The sequence below is a fragment of the Helicoverpa zea genome, chromosome 16 (genome assembly GCF_022581195.2).
Source record: "Helicoverpa zea isolate HzStark_Cry1AcR chromosome 16, ilHelZeax1.1, whole genome shotgun sequence".
NCBI classification, from domain to species: domain Eukaryota; kingdom Metazoa; phylum Arthropoda; class Insecta; order Lepidoptera; family Noctuidae; genus Helicoverpa; species Helicoverpa zea.
Window position 1 is genome coordinate 1554461 of NC_061467.1, and position 19108 is coordinate 1573568.

Below are 19108 nucleotides of genomic sequence, written 5' to 3' on the forward strand. Positions count from 1 at the left end.
TTTAATCCAAAAATTAAGTGCAATATGATTTATATTCTATTGTAACAGTTATTGTTTTGTTTTATTATATTTTATTTGAGTGTTGTGGACGACAAAATAGTTTACTGACATAATGACCTATTCTAATTTATGCATTTGGAAATCTTATGTAGAGTTTCTGAAGAAACACATTGTCGGATATTTTATTTATTAATTTAATTCAAGCATCAAGGCCCATTTATATAAAATGTTACCACACAAAATTATATGTGTTACTTATCTACATAAATAAAGCGAAAATCAAACCTATATTTTAACGTTTAAATGAACTCTAAGAAATGTTCAAGTAAATTATTTTGTCGTGCAAGAAGTATTGTTGTAAGGTTGCATTGCGCAAGAGTGCATTGAATTGTGATGCCCGTCGTAGTACATAATGTTAAGTACATTGTTGTAGCTGATGTTGGAGATCATTCCCATTAAAACTACATTTTACACAAAGCTTTTGTTTTATTCTTATACCTATTCTATTACAAGCAAGCATTTACAAACGAACATGATAAATAATAGGCTTGAGTTGAAAATTGATAACGGTCATAAAATTGCACTACTTATATAGTACAAATAATGCTTCTGCGAGTTTATCTAGAGTCAGAGATATTCTAGAACTTATGGGCTGGTTTGAAAAAAAAATCAGACAGCCCATTTATTGAAGAGAGCTATATGCAACTTTTTCCAAGTGCGTTAAAAAATTGGAAGTGCGCTTGAAACCACTGGTGGAAGATAGTAACAGACACAAATAAATGCATTCACTGCATTTAGTTTAGGTAGGTAGGTACTATAATATAGCTGAGAAGCCCCATGCTCCTTGGATGCCGTACGTAGATGGTGAGGTTGCGTTTCACGGTCGCGGCCTTATGCTGGCCAAGTCAGCTTCTAGAGCCTGCTAACGAATAAATCTGTGATTAGTCTACTTCTATACAATACACTATACGATATGGGCTACTCTTTATCCGAGATAGGAAGCAGTTTCCTCGCGTTTGAACCAGCTAGTCATGTATTCTATTCTATGCTATTATTAAAAGAAGACATCATTTTTTGTTTGCATCCAAGGCTCTGAAACTACAGAACCGATCGGAACCAACTTTTCACTTATGGGAACCTACACTATCCCCGATTATATTTGTATATTTTTTCCGGGTGCAGGAAGAAGTCTCCCTAGGATCCAGCTAATCTAGTCGAACATTTAGATACAATTCAAACAAACTTTCAAATCCAAGACCTTCATGTCCAAGCTCCTCAGCGCGTCCTGCAGCTCCGACAGTCCAGGGTCATCAGGTTCGTACACGCAGCATTCATCAAACTCCCTCTGTATGCGTCGGCGCCATTCCTCGTTGTAGCGACGCCGAGTTTCAGCTAGTTCGGCTGCTAATCTTAGTTCGGCAGCCTCGAGTTCGTCAGTTGGGTCCAGTGAGATGTAACTGTTGGAAAAGCAGTTAGCATATTTGTCTACTCTTACCTTATATTCCTACTTATATAGTGAATTAGCTTCCGCCTGCGGCTTCGCCCGCGTAGAGTTCGGTTATATCGCGTTTCCAAGAGAAATCTTCAAAGTCCGGGATAAAAAAACTATCCTATGTTCTTTCTCAAGGTCAACTCTATCAATGTACCAAATTTCATTAAAATCAGCTCAGTGGTTTAGACGTGAAAGCGTAACAGACAGACAGAGTTACTTTCGCATTTATAATATTAGTAGAGGAAGGTTTATTAAAATTTACTTATGTTTGGTTAAGCAAAAACTGACTGGCATTTCTTTTTAGGGCTTTATTGAGTTTAAAAAATGTGTGTCCAGCCCCGTGCTTTAGACTTCGAAAATAAAGAAAGGTAAGTTTTACTGTACTAAGTTACCTGTTCAGAGAAGCCATGTAATCTGGCGGGAAGGCGTTCACAGCATCTCGCAGGTGATCCCAAGTGTCGGTGTAGTTCAACCGGTTGTACTGAAAAAAAATAATTTTAGACAACTATTAGAGTAAATGCCACATAAAAACCACTGCCACATCTAATAAGTTAATTCTGACTAATATAACAAATACGAATGGTAATATTGTTTTTATTTGTGGCTTGCCTGGATTTGGACAATACATCAGGCCGCACCAAACATTAAAAATTACCCGTTTATAAAACCCATAGTCAATCTCCGAGTCAGTCATTGCCCTGGACAGCGGAATACTAGAGTCAGTACTATAAGTAGCCCTGTCGATCTCTGCCATACTGTCAGTAAGGAGGCTCTCACTCCTCAAGGAGAGAGGCTCCTCAGGATCCAACCACTCGTACGGCGTTAGCGTAATCTCCGGTATCTCCAGGTCCTCGACGTACTCAGACCTGTTCTTTGGTATTGAGTTCAGTAGTGTTCTGAACATGTTCATTTTGAGCGGTTGTTGAGGAAGGCAGGAGTATTACTTGGCAGATGACGTCGGCTAGGAAAGGGTAGGATAATGATGGTGCTGATTCAGGATTAGACAGGAGCAACTAGGGTCTTGATTAAATAAATCCGATACAAAAAAATTTGGGGATTACACATATACACTAACGACGATCTATGATTCATATGACGCAATTGATACACCTTGGGCCCTTAGTGCCAATAACAGCTTGAAAAACTAATCTCTTTACTAAACAAACTTGCAATTTAAGCTTCTTTTTAAACCCTCACGTGATTTAAAGTTATCGGTATTAAAAAACACTGATTCCGGATTGTACAACGCGGTAGAAGTCGCGTACACCTAAGATGTGTGACCCGGTTGGAACTATTGTGCAACCGTGAAGTTTTGTCGATATGCGACGTGATGGTTACCACGCGACAGCTACAAGCAAGCGGTCACGTTGGCAATTTTTTTTGGCGAAATCACGAATGGTAAGTATGTTAAGATTTTACTGGGAAGTTTTGTAAATACATATGTGGATGTAGTCACGGATCTTCAGTAGGTAACATAAATGTGATCCAATTTTTTTTTTCATCCCACCATCTCGGAAAGAGTAGTTTTACCCTTTGATATCTGAGCGCAAAAGCCGTTTTTATCCTCTAGAGCGGCAAAGTGATTTGAATTTATAGTAGGGGAGGCAAGGGTGCTAAACCGGGAGTGACTCGAGCGTCAATGAGACCTATTAGATTGCGAAGCTTAGATTATAAGAAGAAAAAAATGTCCTGACATACACACACTTTCATCGGTGGGTGGAGCGGCTATAAACTTTCAAAAATGTAAAAAAAAACAGTTGCATGGACATACTCGAGCGCGTCAGATATTAATAGCATGCACGTCGTACGTCATTTTGAAAACATACGTATATTAATCTGACTGTTTCCATGGTGGGGGTGGTCGTAGGTAAGGGTTAAAAATGGGAAAAAAAATAATTTTATTGAGCGCGACAGATTTTCAAAAGGGGTGTTAAGTGAACCAAGACGAAGTCTCTTATGCAATAATCTGACGATTTAGACGTGACCTAAACTCGTGGCCATTATTTGAAATTGCAAAAAAAAATCGCCATTTTGAAATACTCGAGCGCGTCAGATTAAGATATATATGGTTCATTTATGTACCCTTAACGTAATCATCTTATAATCTGACGATTATCTGGAGAGACTCGCTTAATCTGACAATGGAAAGTTTTTAAAACTAATAATAATCAATACTGTAACCTAATTTTCTTTGAAAAATTAACACCAATGTCGTTGTTTTTTAATTTTGTTATAATCATTATCTAAGTCGTGGTGGCCTAGTGGGTAAAGAACCAACCTCTCAAGTATGTGGATTCGATTCCAGGTCAGGCAAGTACCAATGCAACTTTTCTAAGTTTGTATTTACTGTCTAAGTTTATCTTGGACACCAATGTCTGCACAGCAAGTACTTAGTACTTACAAGACATACACGTTGTAGCACTTTGGTATTCCTTAAAAACTTGAGATATCAATAGATTATTTAGTTTTAACTTTTACACACTTTTTGATCTATATCCCAGAACGGACAAACATTTCAACAAAGCTGTCATAATAAAGGTTGTTCTAGATAAAAAGGCCTATCCAATGATATGTATGAAATTGCTATTGGCGGAGTGTACCAATCTGCTCATACATTACATACATTGCTATAATAATTACATTGAATTATAATGACATTGATAAATATACATGTGACATAAACAATACAATTGAATCTATAATAACATGGCTTGACGGAAATAATCTACGCCTAAATCTTACAAAAACTAATTTTATTCAATTTAATACATATAGATAAAAAAATAAGGCTCATCATCATCTGCCTAGCCTTTTTCCCAACTATGTTGGGGTCGGCTTCCAGTCTAACCGGATGACTAGGCCACCACGACTGTATAAAAAGAAGACTATAAAGAGTAATTATAGAGGACATAAATTACAAGAAGTATACGAAATGGCATTTCTCGGTATCACGATAGACAAACAATGCAACTGGAAGGCACACGTACTTAACGAAAGTATCCAATAAAATGAATCGTCTTCGTTAAAAACAGTATATCTGCATACTACGTATGACTTCCTGAGATTAGCGGGTTCAAACAAAAAAACTCTTCAGCTTTATAATATTAGTGTAGATTATTTAAGACCCAAAATGTACCAACACTACATACTAACACACATTCATTTGCACTAAAATGAATTGAATTGAAAAAAGAGAGAGAGGAATAGAAACCTGGGAGGAGAATACCGGCATCACGTAGCTGCACGCTTTAAACTTTATCGATTAATTTTCCTTACTTCGGCTTACGGGAATCGTCAGATTATATATTTTTCGTGAACGTTGAATTATTCCCTTCAAAATAAAAAAAAATTAGCCGCGCTCGAGAAAGTCAAGATGACGTTTTTTTTTACAAGTTTGTAACCTTCCTACTTCTTATCGTCAATCGCAAATTGTCAGATTAGTGGAATATACACTTTTTAGCATATAACTAACTTACCCTATCTTAATCTGACGCGCTGGAGAATGTCAGATGATATTTTTTTTTTTACTAATCTGATCCTTTATTCTAGACACGCGGCTACATATACAGGGCTTATACTTGGTGGAGGTGTTAAATGGGGTAATAGGTACCTCCCTATATACTAATCTGCCGCGCTTGAGTAAATCCCAAAATCCCTTCTAGGCCTCCCCTACTATTAGAACATCGTGTGCAATACTCCATTTATGACAATCTTGATAAGACTTTTCAAACAAATACATATTAAACAAATAAAATACTGCTTTAAATAATGATTCAATTAATTAAGTAATTTTTATTATTGTTTTTACATAGATTTTTATCCTCGTTTCATTTTTAAACTGAGTTTTCAAATAAATGAACTTTAATAGGTACTACTTTTTAATTTGATACTCATATGTGCGCGCCATTTTGTTTTTTGCATTTAGAAAGGAGATGGCCAAATTTTCATAGTAAAAAAACCCAGAATCGACAGCAACGAAATGGGTTCATTATGATAGACTTTTGATGGTGCCAAAAAGTCAAGCCTGAAATCCATGGGGTATAGGAGCTGTACCATATTTTCACAAAAATAGGTTATGTTGAATTTATGTTGATTTTAAAGATTATTTACATAAAGGACCTAAAAAACAAGGAACATTAACATTATACATGCGAATAGTAATATCCCCATAGTTACAGAGTTTGCCTGGTAATTAAAAGGTCTTGAGTTTGACCCCCACCCATTGCACTATTCACATGAACCACTCCAGATACGATTAAGTACCCTTTCTTTTCTTTCCTACTTGAAGAGGTTTCCCTGTTAAAAAAACTTCGTGTAAACTTCTGAACTGGCAAAGGTTAGTAAAAAAAACTTAAAAGTAAAAAAAAAAGTTTTTTTGTATTTTTTTTTAGCTTTTTAGTCACTATTCGCATACGTGAAAAGTTCTCGTCAATGCGAATAATATAAGCCCAAACACTAGGTTGTTAATATTTACCATTGCCGAGTTCCCTTTACCTTCTCTCTTCTCCATCATCAGGTCAGCTCTAAACCTTCACTCGTGTATCGTGCTAACAGACATACACCTGAGTGTAAAGTTTTTACCCTATGCACAACTTCTAATGAACAGCAAACACAAAGGTTAAGCTTTTTTATGTACTAAAATCTTAATCGAAAAAACCGCGTAAAAAGAGAACCCCATGGTTTTTAGATGATATGAATGATATACTTTTTGTAATCTACAAATTATACTGAATCCAACCATACATACAAAGTTTCTGTCGACTCTGGGTTTTTTTTTGGCCATCTCCTTTCCTCGATGAGGTGGGATGAAAAGTTAAGTGTTGCACTCGAGTGCAAAGATTTTTCACCTTGTGCTCTTTTGATTCTGTCGCTATCGCTCAGGATTCTAATTATTGAAACACTCGCTACGCTCGTGTTTCAATTTTAGAATCCTTCGCTTGCTCGGTCATCAAAATTGAGCCCGCGGTTAAAAAGCAACTTTGCACTCTTGTATAACAAATAACTATTGTCGGGTGCAGAGCCCTGCAGATATAATGTAGTTAAAATGGACTAGGTTCGTTGTTCCAGGAGACGAAGTTTGTATACCTAATAGTCGGTAGCGGTCACGGCTCATTTCTTGGAAGGACGAGACCAGAGACAAATATAGTTTGGAATTCGATTGTAACTCGGCAACGACTTAGGATCCGCCGCCTACGCAAATCATTAGGTAGTAACCTATCTATTCTGAATATTCATATGAGAATTTCTCATATGAATTTCTGATATTGATAAATTCTTCTTTCTCCAATTGTCTCGTTACGAATACAATTTTGCACGAATTTACAACTTTTGGTATACTGACTTCGATATTGAGAACAGCTGGGCATTAACATACCTTGGTCTTCACGAAGAGATTTTAGCTTACTAAGCTATTTTAGCTTAAAAAAAGACCATAATGTCTTTTTTTTTAACGACGTCAAAAATCATCAAATGATCCCGCTGTGGGTTAGCAGCGATGAGGGAGTGTCAGACTCTTACTGACTAAAAACCGTCGTGTTCCGTCATAGGCCTTTTATGTACCAGGGCCGCGGTAACTCTTTCGAACAACCCGCAGCCCCGGCAGGCCTCGGCCCTGCTGGGCCCCGCTGGGGTTATATTATGGTCTTACGCGGTAAAACGAATTAATTGAAATGTGGTATCCAGGTTGTATGGACAAAGTACCCAACTGAGGTAAAGGGACGAATTAGTTGAAATGGAACAGAGGCATAACACATTCTTCACTCATATGATGAGCTCATAATTAGCAGAACTTTTTATTTGTTTAGATTTTTGAGTAGGTATTAGTCAATGCTCATCGACATTTTTTGAATAAGTAACTCTTGAAATTGGTAATCCCCTAGTCATGAACGTGACTTATTTGTATCATTCATAGGATTGGAATTTTAGTTAAAAGGGACAATTTAGTTACACATTTACAAACTCAGACAGCAGTTCTTTCATACGAAGTATCATCTTTCAGCGAATTGATTTACTATTAAATATAGTAAATATATAAACTAGTAAATATTCCTCCGGTACCTTGTTTCATATAATTTGCCTGTCTTCAATTTGATGGATCCAACTTTTAGTACCCACCTATAATATTTTCCAGAGTGCGTTTCAATCAGTACTTAGATATTTACAGAGTAGGTAGACTATGATATCGCGTAGCATGAACGCACCCATTGTCTGCTTTCGAAACTATTGGCTAACATGATAATCAATTTGAAATGGTTGCATACTGTTCCCTTTCTTTGTTATATTCAAGGATCCAATTGAAATGCAAAGTATAAAACTGCGCTTTTGCACATAAATATAACAATAAACTAAGGATATCATTTAATTATCACTTATAATACCACAAGAGCTTCAAAATTATCGGGTATTTTCCGATAGGTTCGTTGCAAACAAATGAAGGAGTCAAGTTTTTCAGGTTAAAAAATAACGAGCGCGAAGCGCGAGTGATTTTTCCTGAAAAACTTGACGACTTTATTTGTTTGCAGGGAACCTTGAGGGAAATGCCAGATAATTATGAAGCTCGTGTGGTATTCGGGAGATTATTTTTCCGTCCCAAATGTCGGCCACAACCTGTCAGTTTGACGTAGCAACGACCAGAGAAAATATTCAAAAAATTTTCAGTATAATACCATGTAGGTTGTACCACGTGACGTCGAATGGTGCAATTCTATTGGTCGATATTTGGGTCGGAAAAATAATCATTTATTAATCATCGTTTGTTGTGAAATTCTATAGATAGATTTAGATAACAGTAGGGTCAACCCTAGAATTGCTCCACAAGGTACTTATAAAACTAGACTTTTGTAAGTGGCTATATCAGTTTGAGGACAAAAGGACACTTTTGTGCAAACTGACCGATATATTGATAGCGACAATAAAACAATAAATTAAATGGATTAATTGCCATTTAAACAATGTTTCACCTTGCTTACGTTGACTCAGGTCTTAGGGAATTGCATTGATAGGTACTGTGGCAATAATAAAATGTATTATCTATGGTGGCAATCGTGTCGGGGAATAACCGCTCAGTTCTTGACAGCGTATCATCAGTAGCCATCCTGTATCCGTTTTCTAACGAATTGAATGTTACGGATACTTTAGGGTGCTGCCGTAGTAGTGCCTATTTGATGTTCTACAACAATAAAGAATACCATCTATCTACACTAATATTATAAAGAGGAATGATTTGAATGTATGTTTGTTAGACTTGAATAGACTACGAAACAACAGACCGACTTTAAAAATCTATCACTGTTGGGTAGCTACAATATTCCTGAGTAACGTAGGCTATATTTTACTCCGGAGCCTGTGCAGTAGGTTTCAAGAGATGCGGATGAAACTGCGAGAAAACAGCTATTTTCATGAACACATAGATAGATATAGGTAGATTTTATTCAGCACAAACAACACAAGGATATAAACATCATAAAAAAGAGAGTGAAGAAAATAATACTCGTGTAAATTCTATTTGTTTCAGCCACAGATACTTATGTCACTATGTCCCCGTTATTTTGTCTATCTCAGTAAAAACCTTGAATTTTAAACAAACGATCGTAATATTTTTTATTGCCGCGATAAGACGTGTTTACTTACTTGTTCGTCAGTTTCTAAACATTAACTTTAGGGAATCCCGAGTTGTTTAGGAAACAAACTAAATTATGTTTGTTAATGTCATTTTAATTATTATTTCTAAGTAATTTGCTTACGTGTGAGGTAAAAAGATGCCACATATGATTAATAGATTACTAAACACCGAAATTATTGTTGCTAAGTCATTATTTAGTACCTACTTAATCTGAGACTAAATTAGGTACTACTAGAAAAGCTATTTCGCTGATATTTTTATTGATATTGTAGCTATTTATTTGAAATAAAATTACATTTTTAAGTACTGATATGTTCTTATATAAAAAAATCATTAAAAAATATAAAAACCTGTTATTTTTTTCTTTAGTTGTTAATTTCGTTCAGGAATATTCGAGATATTCCGGATTGTTCAGATGAAGGTCAGACATTATGCTAATAAATTAATTTAAAATGATGTGCGAGCCCCCAGCAGAACTCGTTTCTAAATAAACGTTAATAAAAAGTTATTTTTAAACCTCTAATAAGATAATTAATTCCGTATTACGGAAATAAGTTTAATAGATATGGCAAGGCAAAATACGTTGTAATTTTATTACTTTTTATGTTCAATGAAAAGGAATATTACTTTTAGGGTGCGTCCACATCTGGCGAATGTGCCGCGAATGTGCGGCTCGCGAGCCGTTTGCGACCTGCCCGCGAGCCGCGCGGGTGCAGTCACTGCAATAGTTTGGTGCGCCTCTTTAGCGCAACTCATGCAAGGCTCGTATAGAGCGCGCGAGCGGCGCGCGATCTGCGCGCACTCAGTTCTCGCCCTTACAGTTCCGCTTACTGGCTCAGTACTATCGAAGATGTCAGAGGTCGCGCGCCGCCCGCGCGCTGATCGCGTACGGCGCTTAGGTCGCGCGCGAACCGCGCGCGAACCGCGGGCGGCGCAGAAGCGGCGCACGAACAAAAATGCACGCGCGCAGCTCGCGAGCAGGTCGCAAACGGCTCGCGAGCTGCATATTCGCGGCACATTCGCCAGATGTGGACGCACCCTAAGGCTCTACGGACTAACCCACTTCAAAAGGATAAAGTATTTTACTCCAACTTTAAACCTCATCTAATCCTTGTTTTTGTGTTACTCCAATTAGTTGTGATGAAGTTAAATATTCCTTTAGCCGCTGCAACAATTCTTTTTCAGGTTTGAATTTTTACTTATCTACTCAATTTTTTGCTGTCCATCTTGATTTTTCTTTTTAGATACAATGTTAATTTTATTTTGCTTTTTCCCTGCAGGATCGTACCTAGTTAACAGTCGAACGTCGCTCCAATTCAAAGCCTTTTATGTAACCTTTATTTACTAACAATTTTGTATAACATATTTATGTAAGTATGCTAGTTTTAAGGTATTTATCTATGGGCCTTTGATGCATGACAATAAAAATGATTTGATTTTGATTTATTATATTATATACGAATTGCAAGTGAATAAAAATAAGAGACTACCCATGTTCGATACATTAAAAGCGTCTCTACCAACATATAATTTGGCGTATCCAGGAGCGTTATCAATCGTCAACTGAACCACGCTCGAGTTATGTGGCTTCAAATCTCGCCTTCCCATTTCCCTGTTCTTTCTTCGAGTTTTCAATCATGCGATGCGGTGAGCGTACCGGGGCGGGAACGCTATCGTCTGTCCCGCACTCGCTACAGGAATACACGCATGGCTCGGAAGTGTTTACGTTGAGTATGGCACGCTGCCCGGCTCCCCGTGCGCGCTGCGTGACAGTACGCCCTGCTCGCCTGATCGCCCTTGCACTTGAATGTCGCCCCGCACCACATGCAAACAGATGCAAACAAAGATATCTCCGTTTCACCCGCGACGCCTCCTCTAGACACAGTGCTCAGTATACAATCAGCTGAGCCGCGGCCACTGCATGCGCGCGCGGCCCGCCTCGACTCGGTCTCTCAGTCATGCTTCGATAGCGCACACAGATGGATGTGACAAACGGGTCGCCGTCGCTGCGACTTCGCGGCGGCGTCAACAGTAACAGTGATAGTAAAAAACATGAGTTAAATCTGTGCCCGAGTGTGATGTCGCCGGAGACCCAGCGGCTGCTGCCGCCTACCACGGAGACTATTATGACGAAGCCGTTCCCTATACGAGGTAACTATAACCGCCACTCTAGAATAATAGTTCTGTCGGACTAAAAATACGCCGGACGCGCGAATTTGTGACAGCTGCACGAGCGACCCGCTACGTTCCTTCTCCCGGACGCTCGGCTGACGATCATTTGCAATGTGTTCACGAGCTTCGGAACTGGACTATCATATTTTATTTCCTCTCACGACGCTATAATGTGTGTCGATTATAAACAGCTTAGCGGACGCTTGGCTAGCGGTAATACATATATTGTTTTATAACTACGATATAAGAACACGCGCCTCAGATATGATAGTCGGCTCAGTTATGTGTTAATGTCACATTAAATCTACAATTCCTGTTTCGTCACAGAATAATCGTAAAATTCCATAATCGCCTTATGCTCTGTCAATCCGTACATAAATTCTAAGACGCCTTTAGTCATGAATAAGAAATAATAGGATTATACAAATGACTTTAGTCTCTCACTAATCCCAGTTTTAAATCAATCTTGATGCATCTTTCTCGTGATGAATGACGAATACTGAGATAATAAATCGCGGGAAAATCCATAATTGTGTGTTTGCTACGTTAGAAATCCTCTTACCCATATCTATATTATGTACAGAAGCATTAACAGCCAGTTTCTTCATCAAAAGTTAAAGCCAAAGTAAAAGTCAAAGTAATGTCTAAAGTAAAAGTAACGGTCAAATTCAATTTTTCTATTAGTTTTGCTGTCACTTTAGCCTTGAAAAAACGAATTTGACCGTTACTTTTACTTTAGACATTACTTTAACTTTAACTTTTGATGAAGAAACTGGCCGTGAGTATACTTAAGCTTAGTTTATGCGAGTGGTACTATGCTGTTAATTATATTATTTGCAATTAACAAGAGTTATTGTAATTTATACTTAGCTAAAAACGTTTTTCTCATTCTTACAAAAAGAAAACAACTTTTTTTTTTAATTTGATAAAAAATGTAAACTTGGGCCGAATCATTTAAAGTACTTACTTACCTTATGTGGATTCATTTTGTTTTAGTTAAATCCAGGGTATTGTGTTTTAAAATAGTAAGTAAACAAAAAATTCCGTTGTATTTTGTTTACTTTAGTCACAAAATGTTACATTTGCACCTGTATCAAATATTAAACGAAAATAAAAAAAAAATTATTTAGATACGTAACTAACAAAAAACCTAAATTATTTTATAACTTTTTATGATAAACATCTTCACAAGACACATAGAGGAAAGTGTTGTCATATAATTATATGTATTCGCAGACCTTCACGAAAAACATCAATTTAATCAAAATATATTTAAGATTGAATATAATTACTGTAAAATAAATTAATTAGATTCAATCAACCAACGCATACATAATAAGATTATTTATAAACCTGGGGTCAGTTTAGTTGACCTGCATCTATCCTGGGTCTTATGTCTGATCATGTGACTCGAACGGCCATTAGATCACATATATCTACACATATATGTATTTATAGATAGCTATAAACCGGTTACACATATCAATAAATACTTATAAATGACACATAGTAGGTATGCGTATATAAACATACTTAATATAAATAGTTGAAGAATACAAAATTATGTATTAATGCAGAAATTTAGTTAGAAAAAGGTTTAATTTACTTTATTTACTCGTTTGAATTGTTTCAATACGTTGGTTTGTTATTTAAATTACTAATGTTTTTTTTACGTAAAAGCTACTGAAACACGCCCATTCTTGACTAATAAATATTCAACTTTACTGAGTACTGAAAATTCGAAATGTTTGTCCAGGCTAAAATCAATTTTACATGATTCCCTACGTAGAATTAATTCTCACGAGTTTGAAGAAAATTTCGCATTAAATATTGTCTTAAACACGTGACAAATGTCTGTTTAACTTTTTCGTAATAAGACCCAGTCTAACTTTTCTGAATCCACCTAATTCGTCCCCTTAATTTCTTCAAAGTTTTATATAAAATCACTTTTGAAACCTAGAAACGATGCTTAGAATCCAGCCATTAGGGGTCCTATTTATGCTTCTATAATCTCTTTTGCTAACTTCTACAATGAACAGAAACGCGATGACCATCACGATGTTTGTATCAGAGACAACTTAACATGGCTCTCGAGATAACAATGTATGTAATTGACAAATAATCCCATTCTTACAACTTCTTGATAACATCGCGATAAAACGAGTGACGAATGTTGTATTACCTAATAAGTAATTGATTTATTAATAACGTTTACATAACAATAAAGAACAATACCATCATTAGTTACATTATAATATTTATGTTAATTTCCATATGAAATTATATACGTAACAACCTAATAACCATAGATAGAAAGAAGATGTCTATGGCAACAACTTTTTTCAGAGGAATTGTGGCTCAAGAAACACAATACACAAGATTGAAATAGGTTCTATTAGGTGATGATAAATATAACACTCTGTATTTGATAGAGACAGTTCTAGATACGTGACAGTATTCCCATTAAATAGAAAACCAATTTCTTTAGTTAACTGTTTCACTGGAAAACGCAGCTGTTACAAAGATACGTACAAAATGGCGACCACTCTCTCGCTTTCAATCAACTCGGCCAACGGATTTCATCAATCAATCCTTGTTCCAATACAACCGTTTTATTGCTTTTCTCTTGATTCAAATAATTTAATAGCGGGCATCCAATTTTGATCACATTCTGTCGAATATCCCAGTAGAATAATTGGCTTTTTCGCTGGATTCCCCAAGGTTCAATTTTAGGACCCTTGAAAATATCGTTTGAAGATCGAATGCACCCTTTGAATTCCTTCAGTCAAAAATCGAATGGTCCATACCTCTATGTCTGCATGTACAAAATAAAGATTGAAAGCTTTGATTTCTTTAGAAATCTACAAACTGGGCTTTTAAAATTATGCTCGATTACCATCAAATCTCAAAGAAAAATATTAGGTACCTTTAATAACTATTTTATCCAGTTAACTAAAGATTATACTTTTTATCGAATGGATTATTATAACTAGTAGACTGAATGGCTCGTTTCTCATCTGTTTACAACTGCAGATGAGAACGGATTCAGTCGGCTGATTGAATTCATAGACGTGCGCATGTGGGTTGACCCCTCACAGTAATCATTTGATGAGACTCCAACGCTACCAATCTTTGTTTGTATCCGGTGACTTTCAATTCTTTTGTTTACATTTAGGTACCTTGCTCGACCTTACCCCCCTCTACAATACAGAACAACCGCAAAAAACAATTTCTTTAATAAAACGATCGAAATTAGTCAAATTATCACATAGGTACTATGTTGGTTATCGAAATTGGTCAATTGTTAACAGAGTAAAAAAATACACATCAAAAAGTAACGAGTTCTTCTAAAAAAATAAAAATATAAACAAGCCCATTAAGTATCTTTGAAGATCCTTCAACACAATGTGGCAGACATCTTAAATATCAAATACGACCTCTTTGCTACGAAGGCTGTCGCAAGGTTTAGGAAATGACCTAATTCTTGTATTACGCAACGAGAGACTTAACTTAGGCATTCTAGAACTCACTTCCCACTTACCTACTTAGTATTAACACTGCCCTCCTATTTATTAAAGAGGCAACTGGTACATTTACGTAATAAGCCAAACCTACCAAGAATCTCTTGAGAAAAGAAATAGTTCAAAATTCATATTGAATCCGATTCCCACTTGGCTATTTTTTAACTGTAGTACATAATAACATACTGTAATACTTTCAGCTGCCAATGCATCGCTGGGAAAGTATATCTATTCTCATTGTATAGTTACGGAAATACGTGATAAGCATAATCTACATTTGGCGGCGAGCAGTGCCAAAACGCTTCGTGTTTGTTCGCCACAATAGATGGACAAACATAGGCTATTTGTTTAGTGTTTACTAAATAAACTTATGTAAACGATAAACGTGCTAGCGTTTCTATTAATTTTTAATTTATAATCAAACGATTTTAATTAGGTGAGCTAGAAAATGTCTGCCGTCAAAAATATTCGATTTTCGTCACAGTTTTATTGCGCCCAATTTGGTAAGCTCATACAAATTCATTCTTTTTCAAGTAGGAACATTGTAGTCTATTCATTCATGACTTATTTTACGTTTAGGGTCACGGTTAAATGTAGAAGTTCATTAGTATGCACGCAACTACTTACTGTTCTAAAATACATTGAATGTATATGTAGTTATTTGTAGTATTCTGTGGTTTGCGATTCGTTGTAGCACAGCTTTAGGTCCTATTTATAATCCTCTCCATATGTGGAAAGTAACGTTGGCCTATAATAGACGATTAGTCGCCTCTATGGTGCGTCGTATTGTAACTCGTGGAACAGTGAAAAATATTAGGTTACAAGATCTAACAGTTATTTCAGATATATTCTATTGTTCTTAGAACTTTCACTCATAAGGATTTTCTTACTAAATCAAGTGTAAAATATAATGACATTGTCTCTACTTGCTCTATTAATTGTTTTTAAACCATGCTGGTGAAAAACAGTGATAGTGCAGACGTAGAAATATTTTCGTCATGATAAGCCCTGAATGTGGCACTAAGCCAAGTTGTTACATGAACAATACCTCAATGGAAACATTTTATGGTGCATGAAAGCTTCCTAAGCATAGAAGATTGAGTTACATAAAGATTGGATGGATAAAACTGTTCAGCTTACTTTTATAAAATTATATTATATTCTGCTCTATTTTCCCTTATATTACAAAAGATGTAATTATTTATTAATTTTGATGTTACTTTATTTTCTTCAAAGCATAAAATCCAGCTTTAAAAGTGATTAATGGGATCTCTTATCTCAGTTATCTTTTTTCACAGTTTAATTAATTTTAATGACTGGAAAACCTCCCTCGCCTCGGGGTTTTTTCTCGAGCAACATTCTTGCTCTCGCTTAGACAAATGGTTTTAAAAATTCCAGTGTAATTAACTCTTAAATACGGTTTTCCTCGTACTTTGGGATATCCTCGTACTATGGGGCCGGTCAAATCAATAAGTCTGTACTTACCTAATAATCTTCTTACTCGTTAGCATAAAAAATACAAGTCTCGAAACTTCCGTAATGTTATGTTTACTTATCGTTTCCAATTGTTTGCAAAACATAGTTTAACTATAAAATAATTTTTCTGGAAGCATTTTTTGTCACATACAATACATAAATAGGTCATTATACTTTGATAATATGTTTACAATTTATATCCGTGTATTTACTGATTTATTTGTATAAGATCAGAAGTCATTACGAGTTTAATAATAAAGGAACCATAGCCGTGACATACTTTCGCGAATCAGACAGTCAACGTCACTTATTGGTGTTTTTTCCTACTCAAATAAAAATAAAATGGTATCTACACACATCAAAAGTGTCTAGGGATCAAGCATTTTTATGCGGATTTCTTGAGATTGAGATGTGGCTTTGTAATAAATTTATGATTTTATAAATTTATATGGATCCTTTTTGGTGCATTTCATAATTTGAATCAGGAACTGTGAATCAAATTCGAGTAAAAGATGAAAATCAGCTGTCAATATTTTCCCTATAAACACATACAACGCATTGAAGACATTATTAGTGCTACTGTTTCCCTACTACTGATTAAAACCAACGTTATTATGGAGCGGCGACGTCATTTAAGCAGGGAAGAAATGCTCAGAGCCGTGGGAATGATAGAAGCTGGTTCCCGGCAACGTACTGTGGCTTTAGCTCTGAATACAAGTCAGAGTGTTATCAGTCGACTTTGGACACGTTACCGAAGCACTGGTACCGTAGCTGAGCGCCATGGAGGACGGTATCGCTGCACCACACGGAGACAAGACCGATACATTCAAATCTTAACTCGAAGAGCTCCAACAATAACCGCCATGATGTTAGCCGTGAGGCTTCATCACTCTTCAGGGAACTTAATTAGCGACCAAACAGTCAGAAACCGCTTGCATGAAGTGAACCTTCATTCCCGAAGACCGCTACGGGTACCACCTATAGCAATGCACAATCGTAGGATTCGATATCAATGGGCTCTTGAACACAGAAATTGGGCAGAAGAACAATGGCGTTTCGTGTGCTTTTCTGATGAGTCTCGTTTTGGTATGAGACCGGATACAAGACGTATACGACACTGGAGAACCCCTGGACGCCAACAGCGATTAAAATCCTGCCAGGAAGTCCATCCTTATAGTGGTGGAACCATCATGGTATGGGCGGGTATTTGGATCGGCGGAAGAACTGAGTTGATTTGGATCAGAAGCAACCTCAACGCTCAAATTTATGCTGAGACGATTGTATCAGACGTCATCGTTCCTCTACAAGTGCAAATCGGTCCCTTATTTCAGTTAATGCATGATAATGCACGACCGCACACCGCAAGAGTTGTAAGACAGACTCTCGCGGCAGCTAACATCAATGTCCTGCCCTGGCCTGCTCAGTCGCCAGACTTGAACCCGATTGAGCATGCATGGGATATGCTACAGAGAAGAGCTCTGCCGAATATGGAGGGTATCCAGTCGCAAGAAGACCTTTTTTTGTTGTTGCAACGAACATGGGCGGCCATTCCACATCGTGATTTGGATGAACTCATTTTGAGTATGCCAAACCGATGTTCTTGTGTTGTTAGTGTTCGCGGTAGAAACACGGATTATTAATTGTTTAAGTTACCCAATAAACTTTTAAAGAAAACTGTTATTTCAGTCTTTTTTTTCGAACTTTTGTGTTAGTGTTTCAAATGTCAAAAATCCCTTTATTAGGAAAATGGCAAATTTCTTTATTAGTGCAAAGGTGACTTGGTTTATCGTTACTGTGACAAACGAAAACACTTTATTTGATGAATCCTTAAAGAAAATTTTAATTAATATCAATCAGGAGAAAAGTTATTGCAAAAATATATGTTGATCCCTAGACACTTTTGATGTGTGTATATAACGAAATTATTTATTCGCTTAGTTCCCTTGGTTCCTAGAGATAACACCATAATGTCAAGAAAAAGCATGTGATTCGGCTGTGATAATCTTGCAATTGCTTATCTAGGTAGGTATATAGGTACATTATTTTTCACAAGTATGACCAATCCATTCATACTTAGTAAACACAGTGAGTCATATTATTGTTTAACGGTGTAACTACGTAAATCGTATTGTTATAACTTAGTTCTGCATTATTTATAAACAAGCTACAATTCCCATAAAGTGTTATAACAAATACTTCGTACGCAATACATTGCGCCTTACTTTTTTATCTATACTTCATACATTTATGTATAGGTACTTCATTCATTATAAAGAGGAAAAAGTTGTACTTTTGTTTATTTGTAATGGATCAACTCAAAACTACTGGGCTGCTTTTAAAAAAAAGCTACATAATCTGCGAGTAACATAGGGTATATTTTATCCCGGTACGCGCGTGATACCGTGGGAAAATGACTAGACACCATTTAAGAAATTCGCGCTACCTACCGCGAAGCATCCTTGACCCAGAAAGTACATGCGTTCCGAATTTCTCAGCGATCACAAAAACCTTTTATTCGCCTAGAAAATCCAGTATTTATAAACTATGTAGGTATTTAATGTACCAGAGCAGCTGCGTCGGCCGATAATGTGAAAAATCACGAGTGAACCGCGTGTGCCGTGATAACCGCACAATAAATTATGTAATGTAAACCGTTGCCATAACAAACGACTCGTAATGTATCAACTAGTCACTATAATGTATTGTCAGCGAACGCCATTGTATTTTTTTAGGTGAAGTCATCAATATATGATGACGGTGTCGCGAGAATGGCTTAGAATACGTGTGAAGATCCTGTTTTTCTATATTTGGAATGTTAGTTCGTGT

At 36.5% G+C, this 19108-nt stretch overlaps 2 protein-coding genes across 5 annotated transcripts in view; one reads left to right on the forward strand and one right to left on the reverse strand.

Annotated features, from left to right (window-relative positions):
• Positions 1 to 466: 466 nt before the first annotated feature.
• Positions 467 to 2921, reverse strand: LOC124637361. 3 transcript variants are annotated; one of them, XM_047173751.1, is made up of 4 exons: positions 2148 to 2921; positions 1885 to 1973; positions 1244 to 1457; positions 467 to 919 (listed from the first exon to the last, which is right to left on the reverse strand). In XM_047173751.1, the coding sequence occupies exons 1-4, from the start codon at positions 2400 to 2402 to the stop codon at positions 878 to 880; spliced, it is 600 nt and encodes a 199-aa protein (XP_047029707.1). In that variant the 5' UTR covers positions 2403 to 2921; the 3' UTR covers positions 467 to 877. The 3 variants fall into 3 exon arrangements, with proteins under 3 accessions (XP_047029707.1, XP_047029706.1, XP_047029708.1); XM_047173750.1 differs by having other exon boundaries at positions 467 to 922; positions 2148 to 2920; XM_047173752.1 differs by having other exon boundaries at positions 1259 to 1457; positions 2148 to 2914.
• An 8077-nt stretch (positions 2922 to 10998) lies between these two features.
• LOC124637409 (6-phosphofructo-2-kinase/fructose-2,6-bisphosphatase) overlaps positions 10999 to 19108 on the forward strand; it is a 34395-nt gene continuing 26285 nt past the window's right edge. The window contains exon 1 of one of the 2 annotated variants that reach the window (XM_047173843.1): positions 10999 to 11264. In XM_047173843.1, coding sequence (XP_047029799.1) covers positions 11093 to 11264 — 172 coding nt within the window. In that variant the 5' untranslated portion in view covers positions 10999 to 11092. The remainder of the gene's footprint in view (positions 11265 to 19108) is intronic. The other variant, XM_047173844.1, reaches the window with a different exon arrangement.

Excerpts from the sequence above, each read along its gene's own strand:
- LOC124637361 (XM_047173750.1), bottom strand. The coding sequence starts at position 2,402 with ATGAACATGTTCAGAACACTACTGAACTCAATACCAAAGAACAGGTCT. Across the intron at positions 1,458-1,884 it reads TACATGGCTTCTCTGAACAG|TTACATCTCACTGGACCCAA; the intron begins GTAACTTAGTAC and ends CTTTTCCAACAG. Across the intron at positions 923-1,243 it reads TGAAGGTCTTGGATTTGAAA|CAGGCTCTAGAAGCTGACTT; the intron begins GTTTGTTTGAAT and ends TTTATTCGTTAG.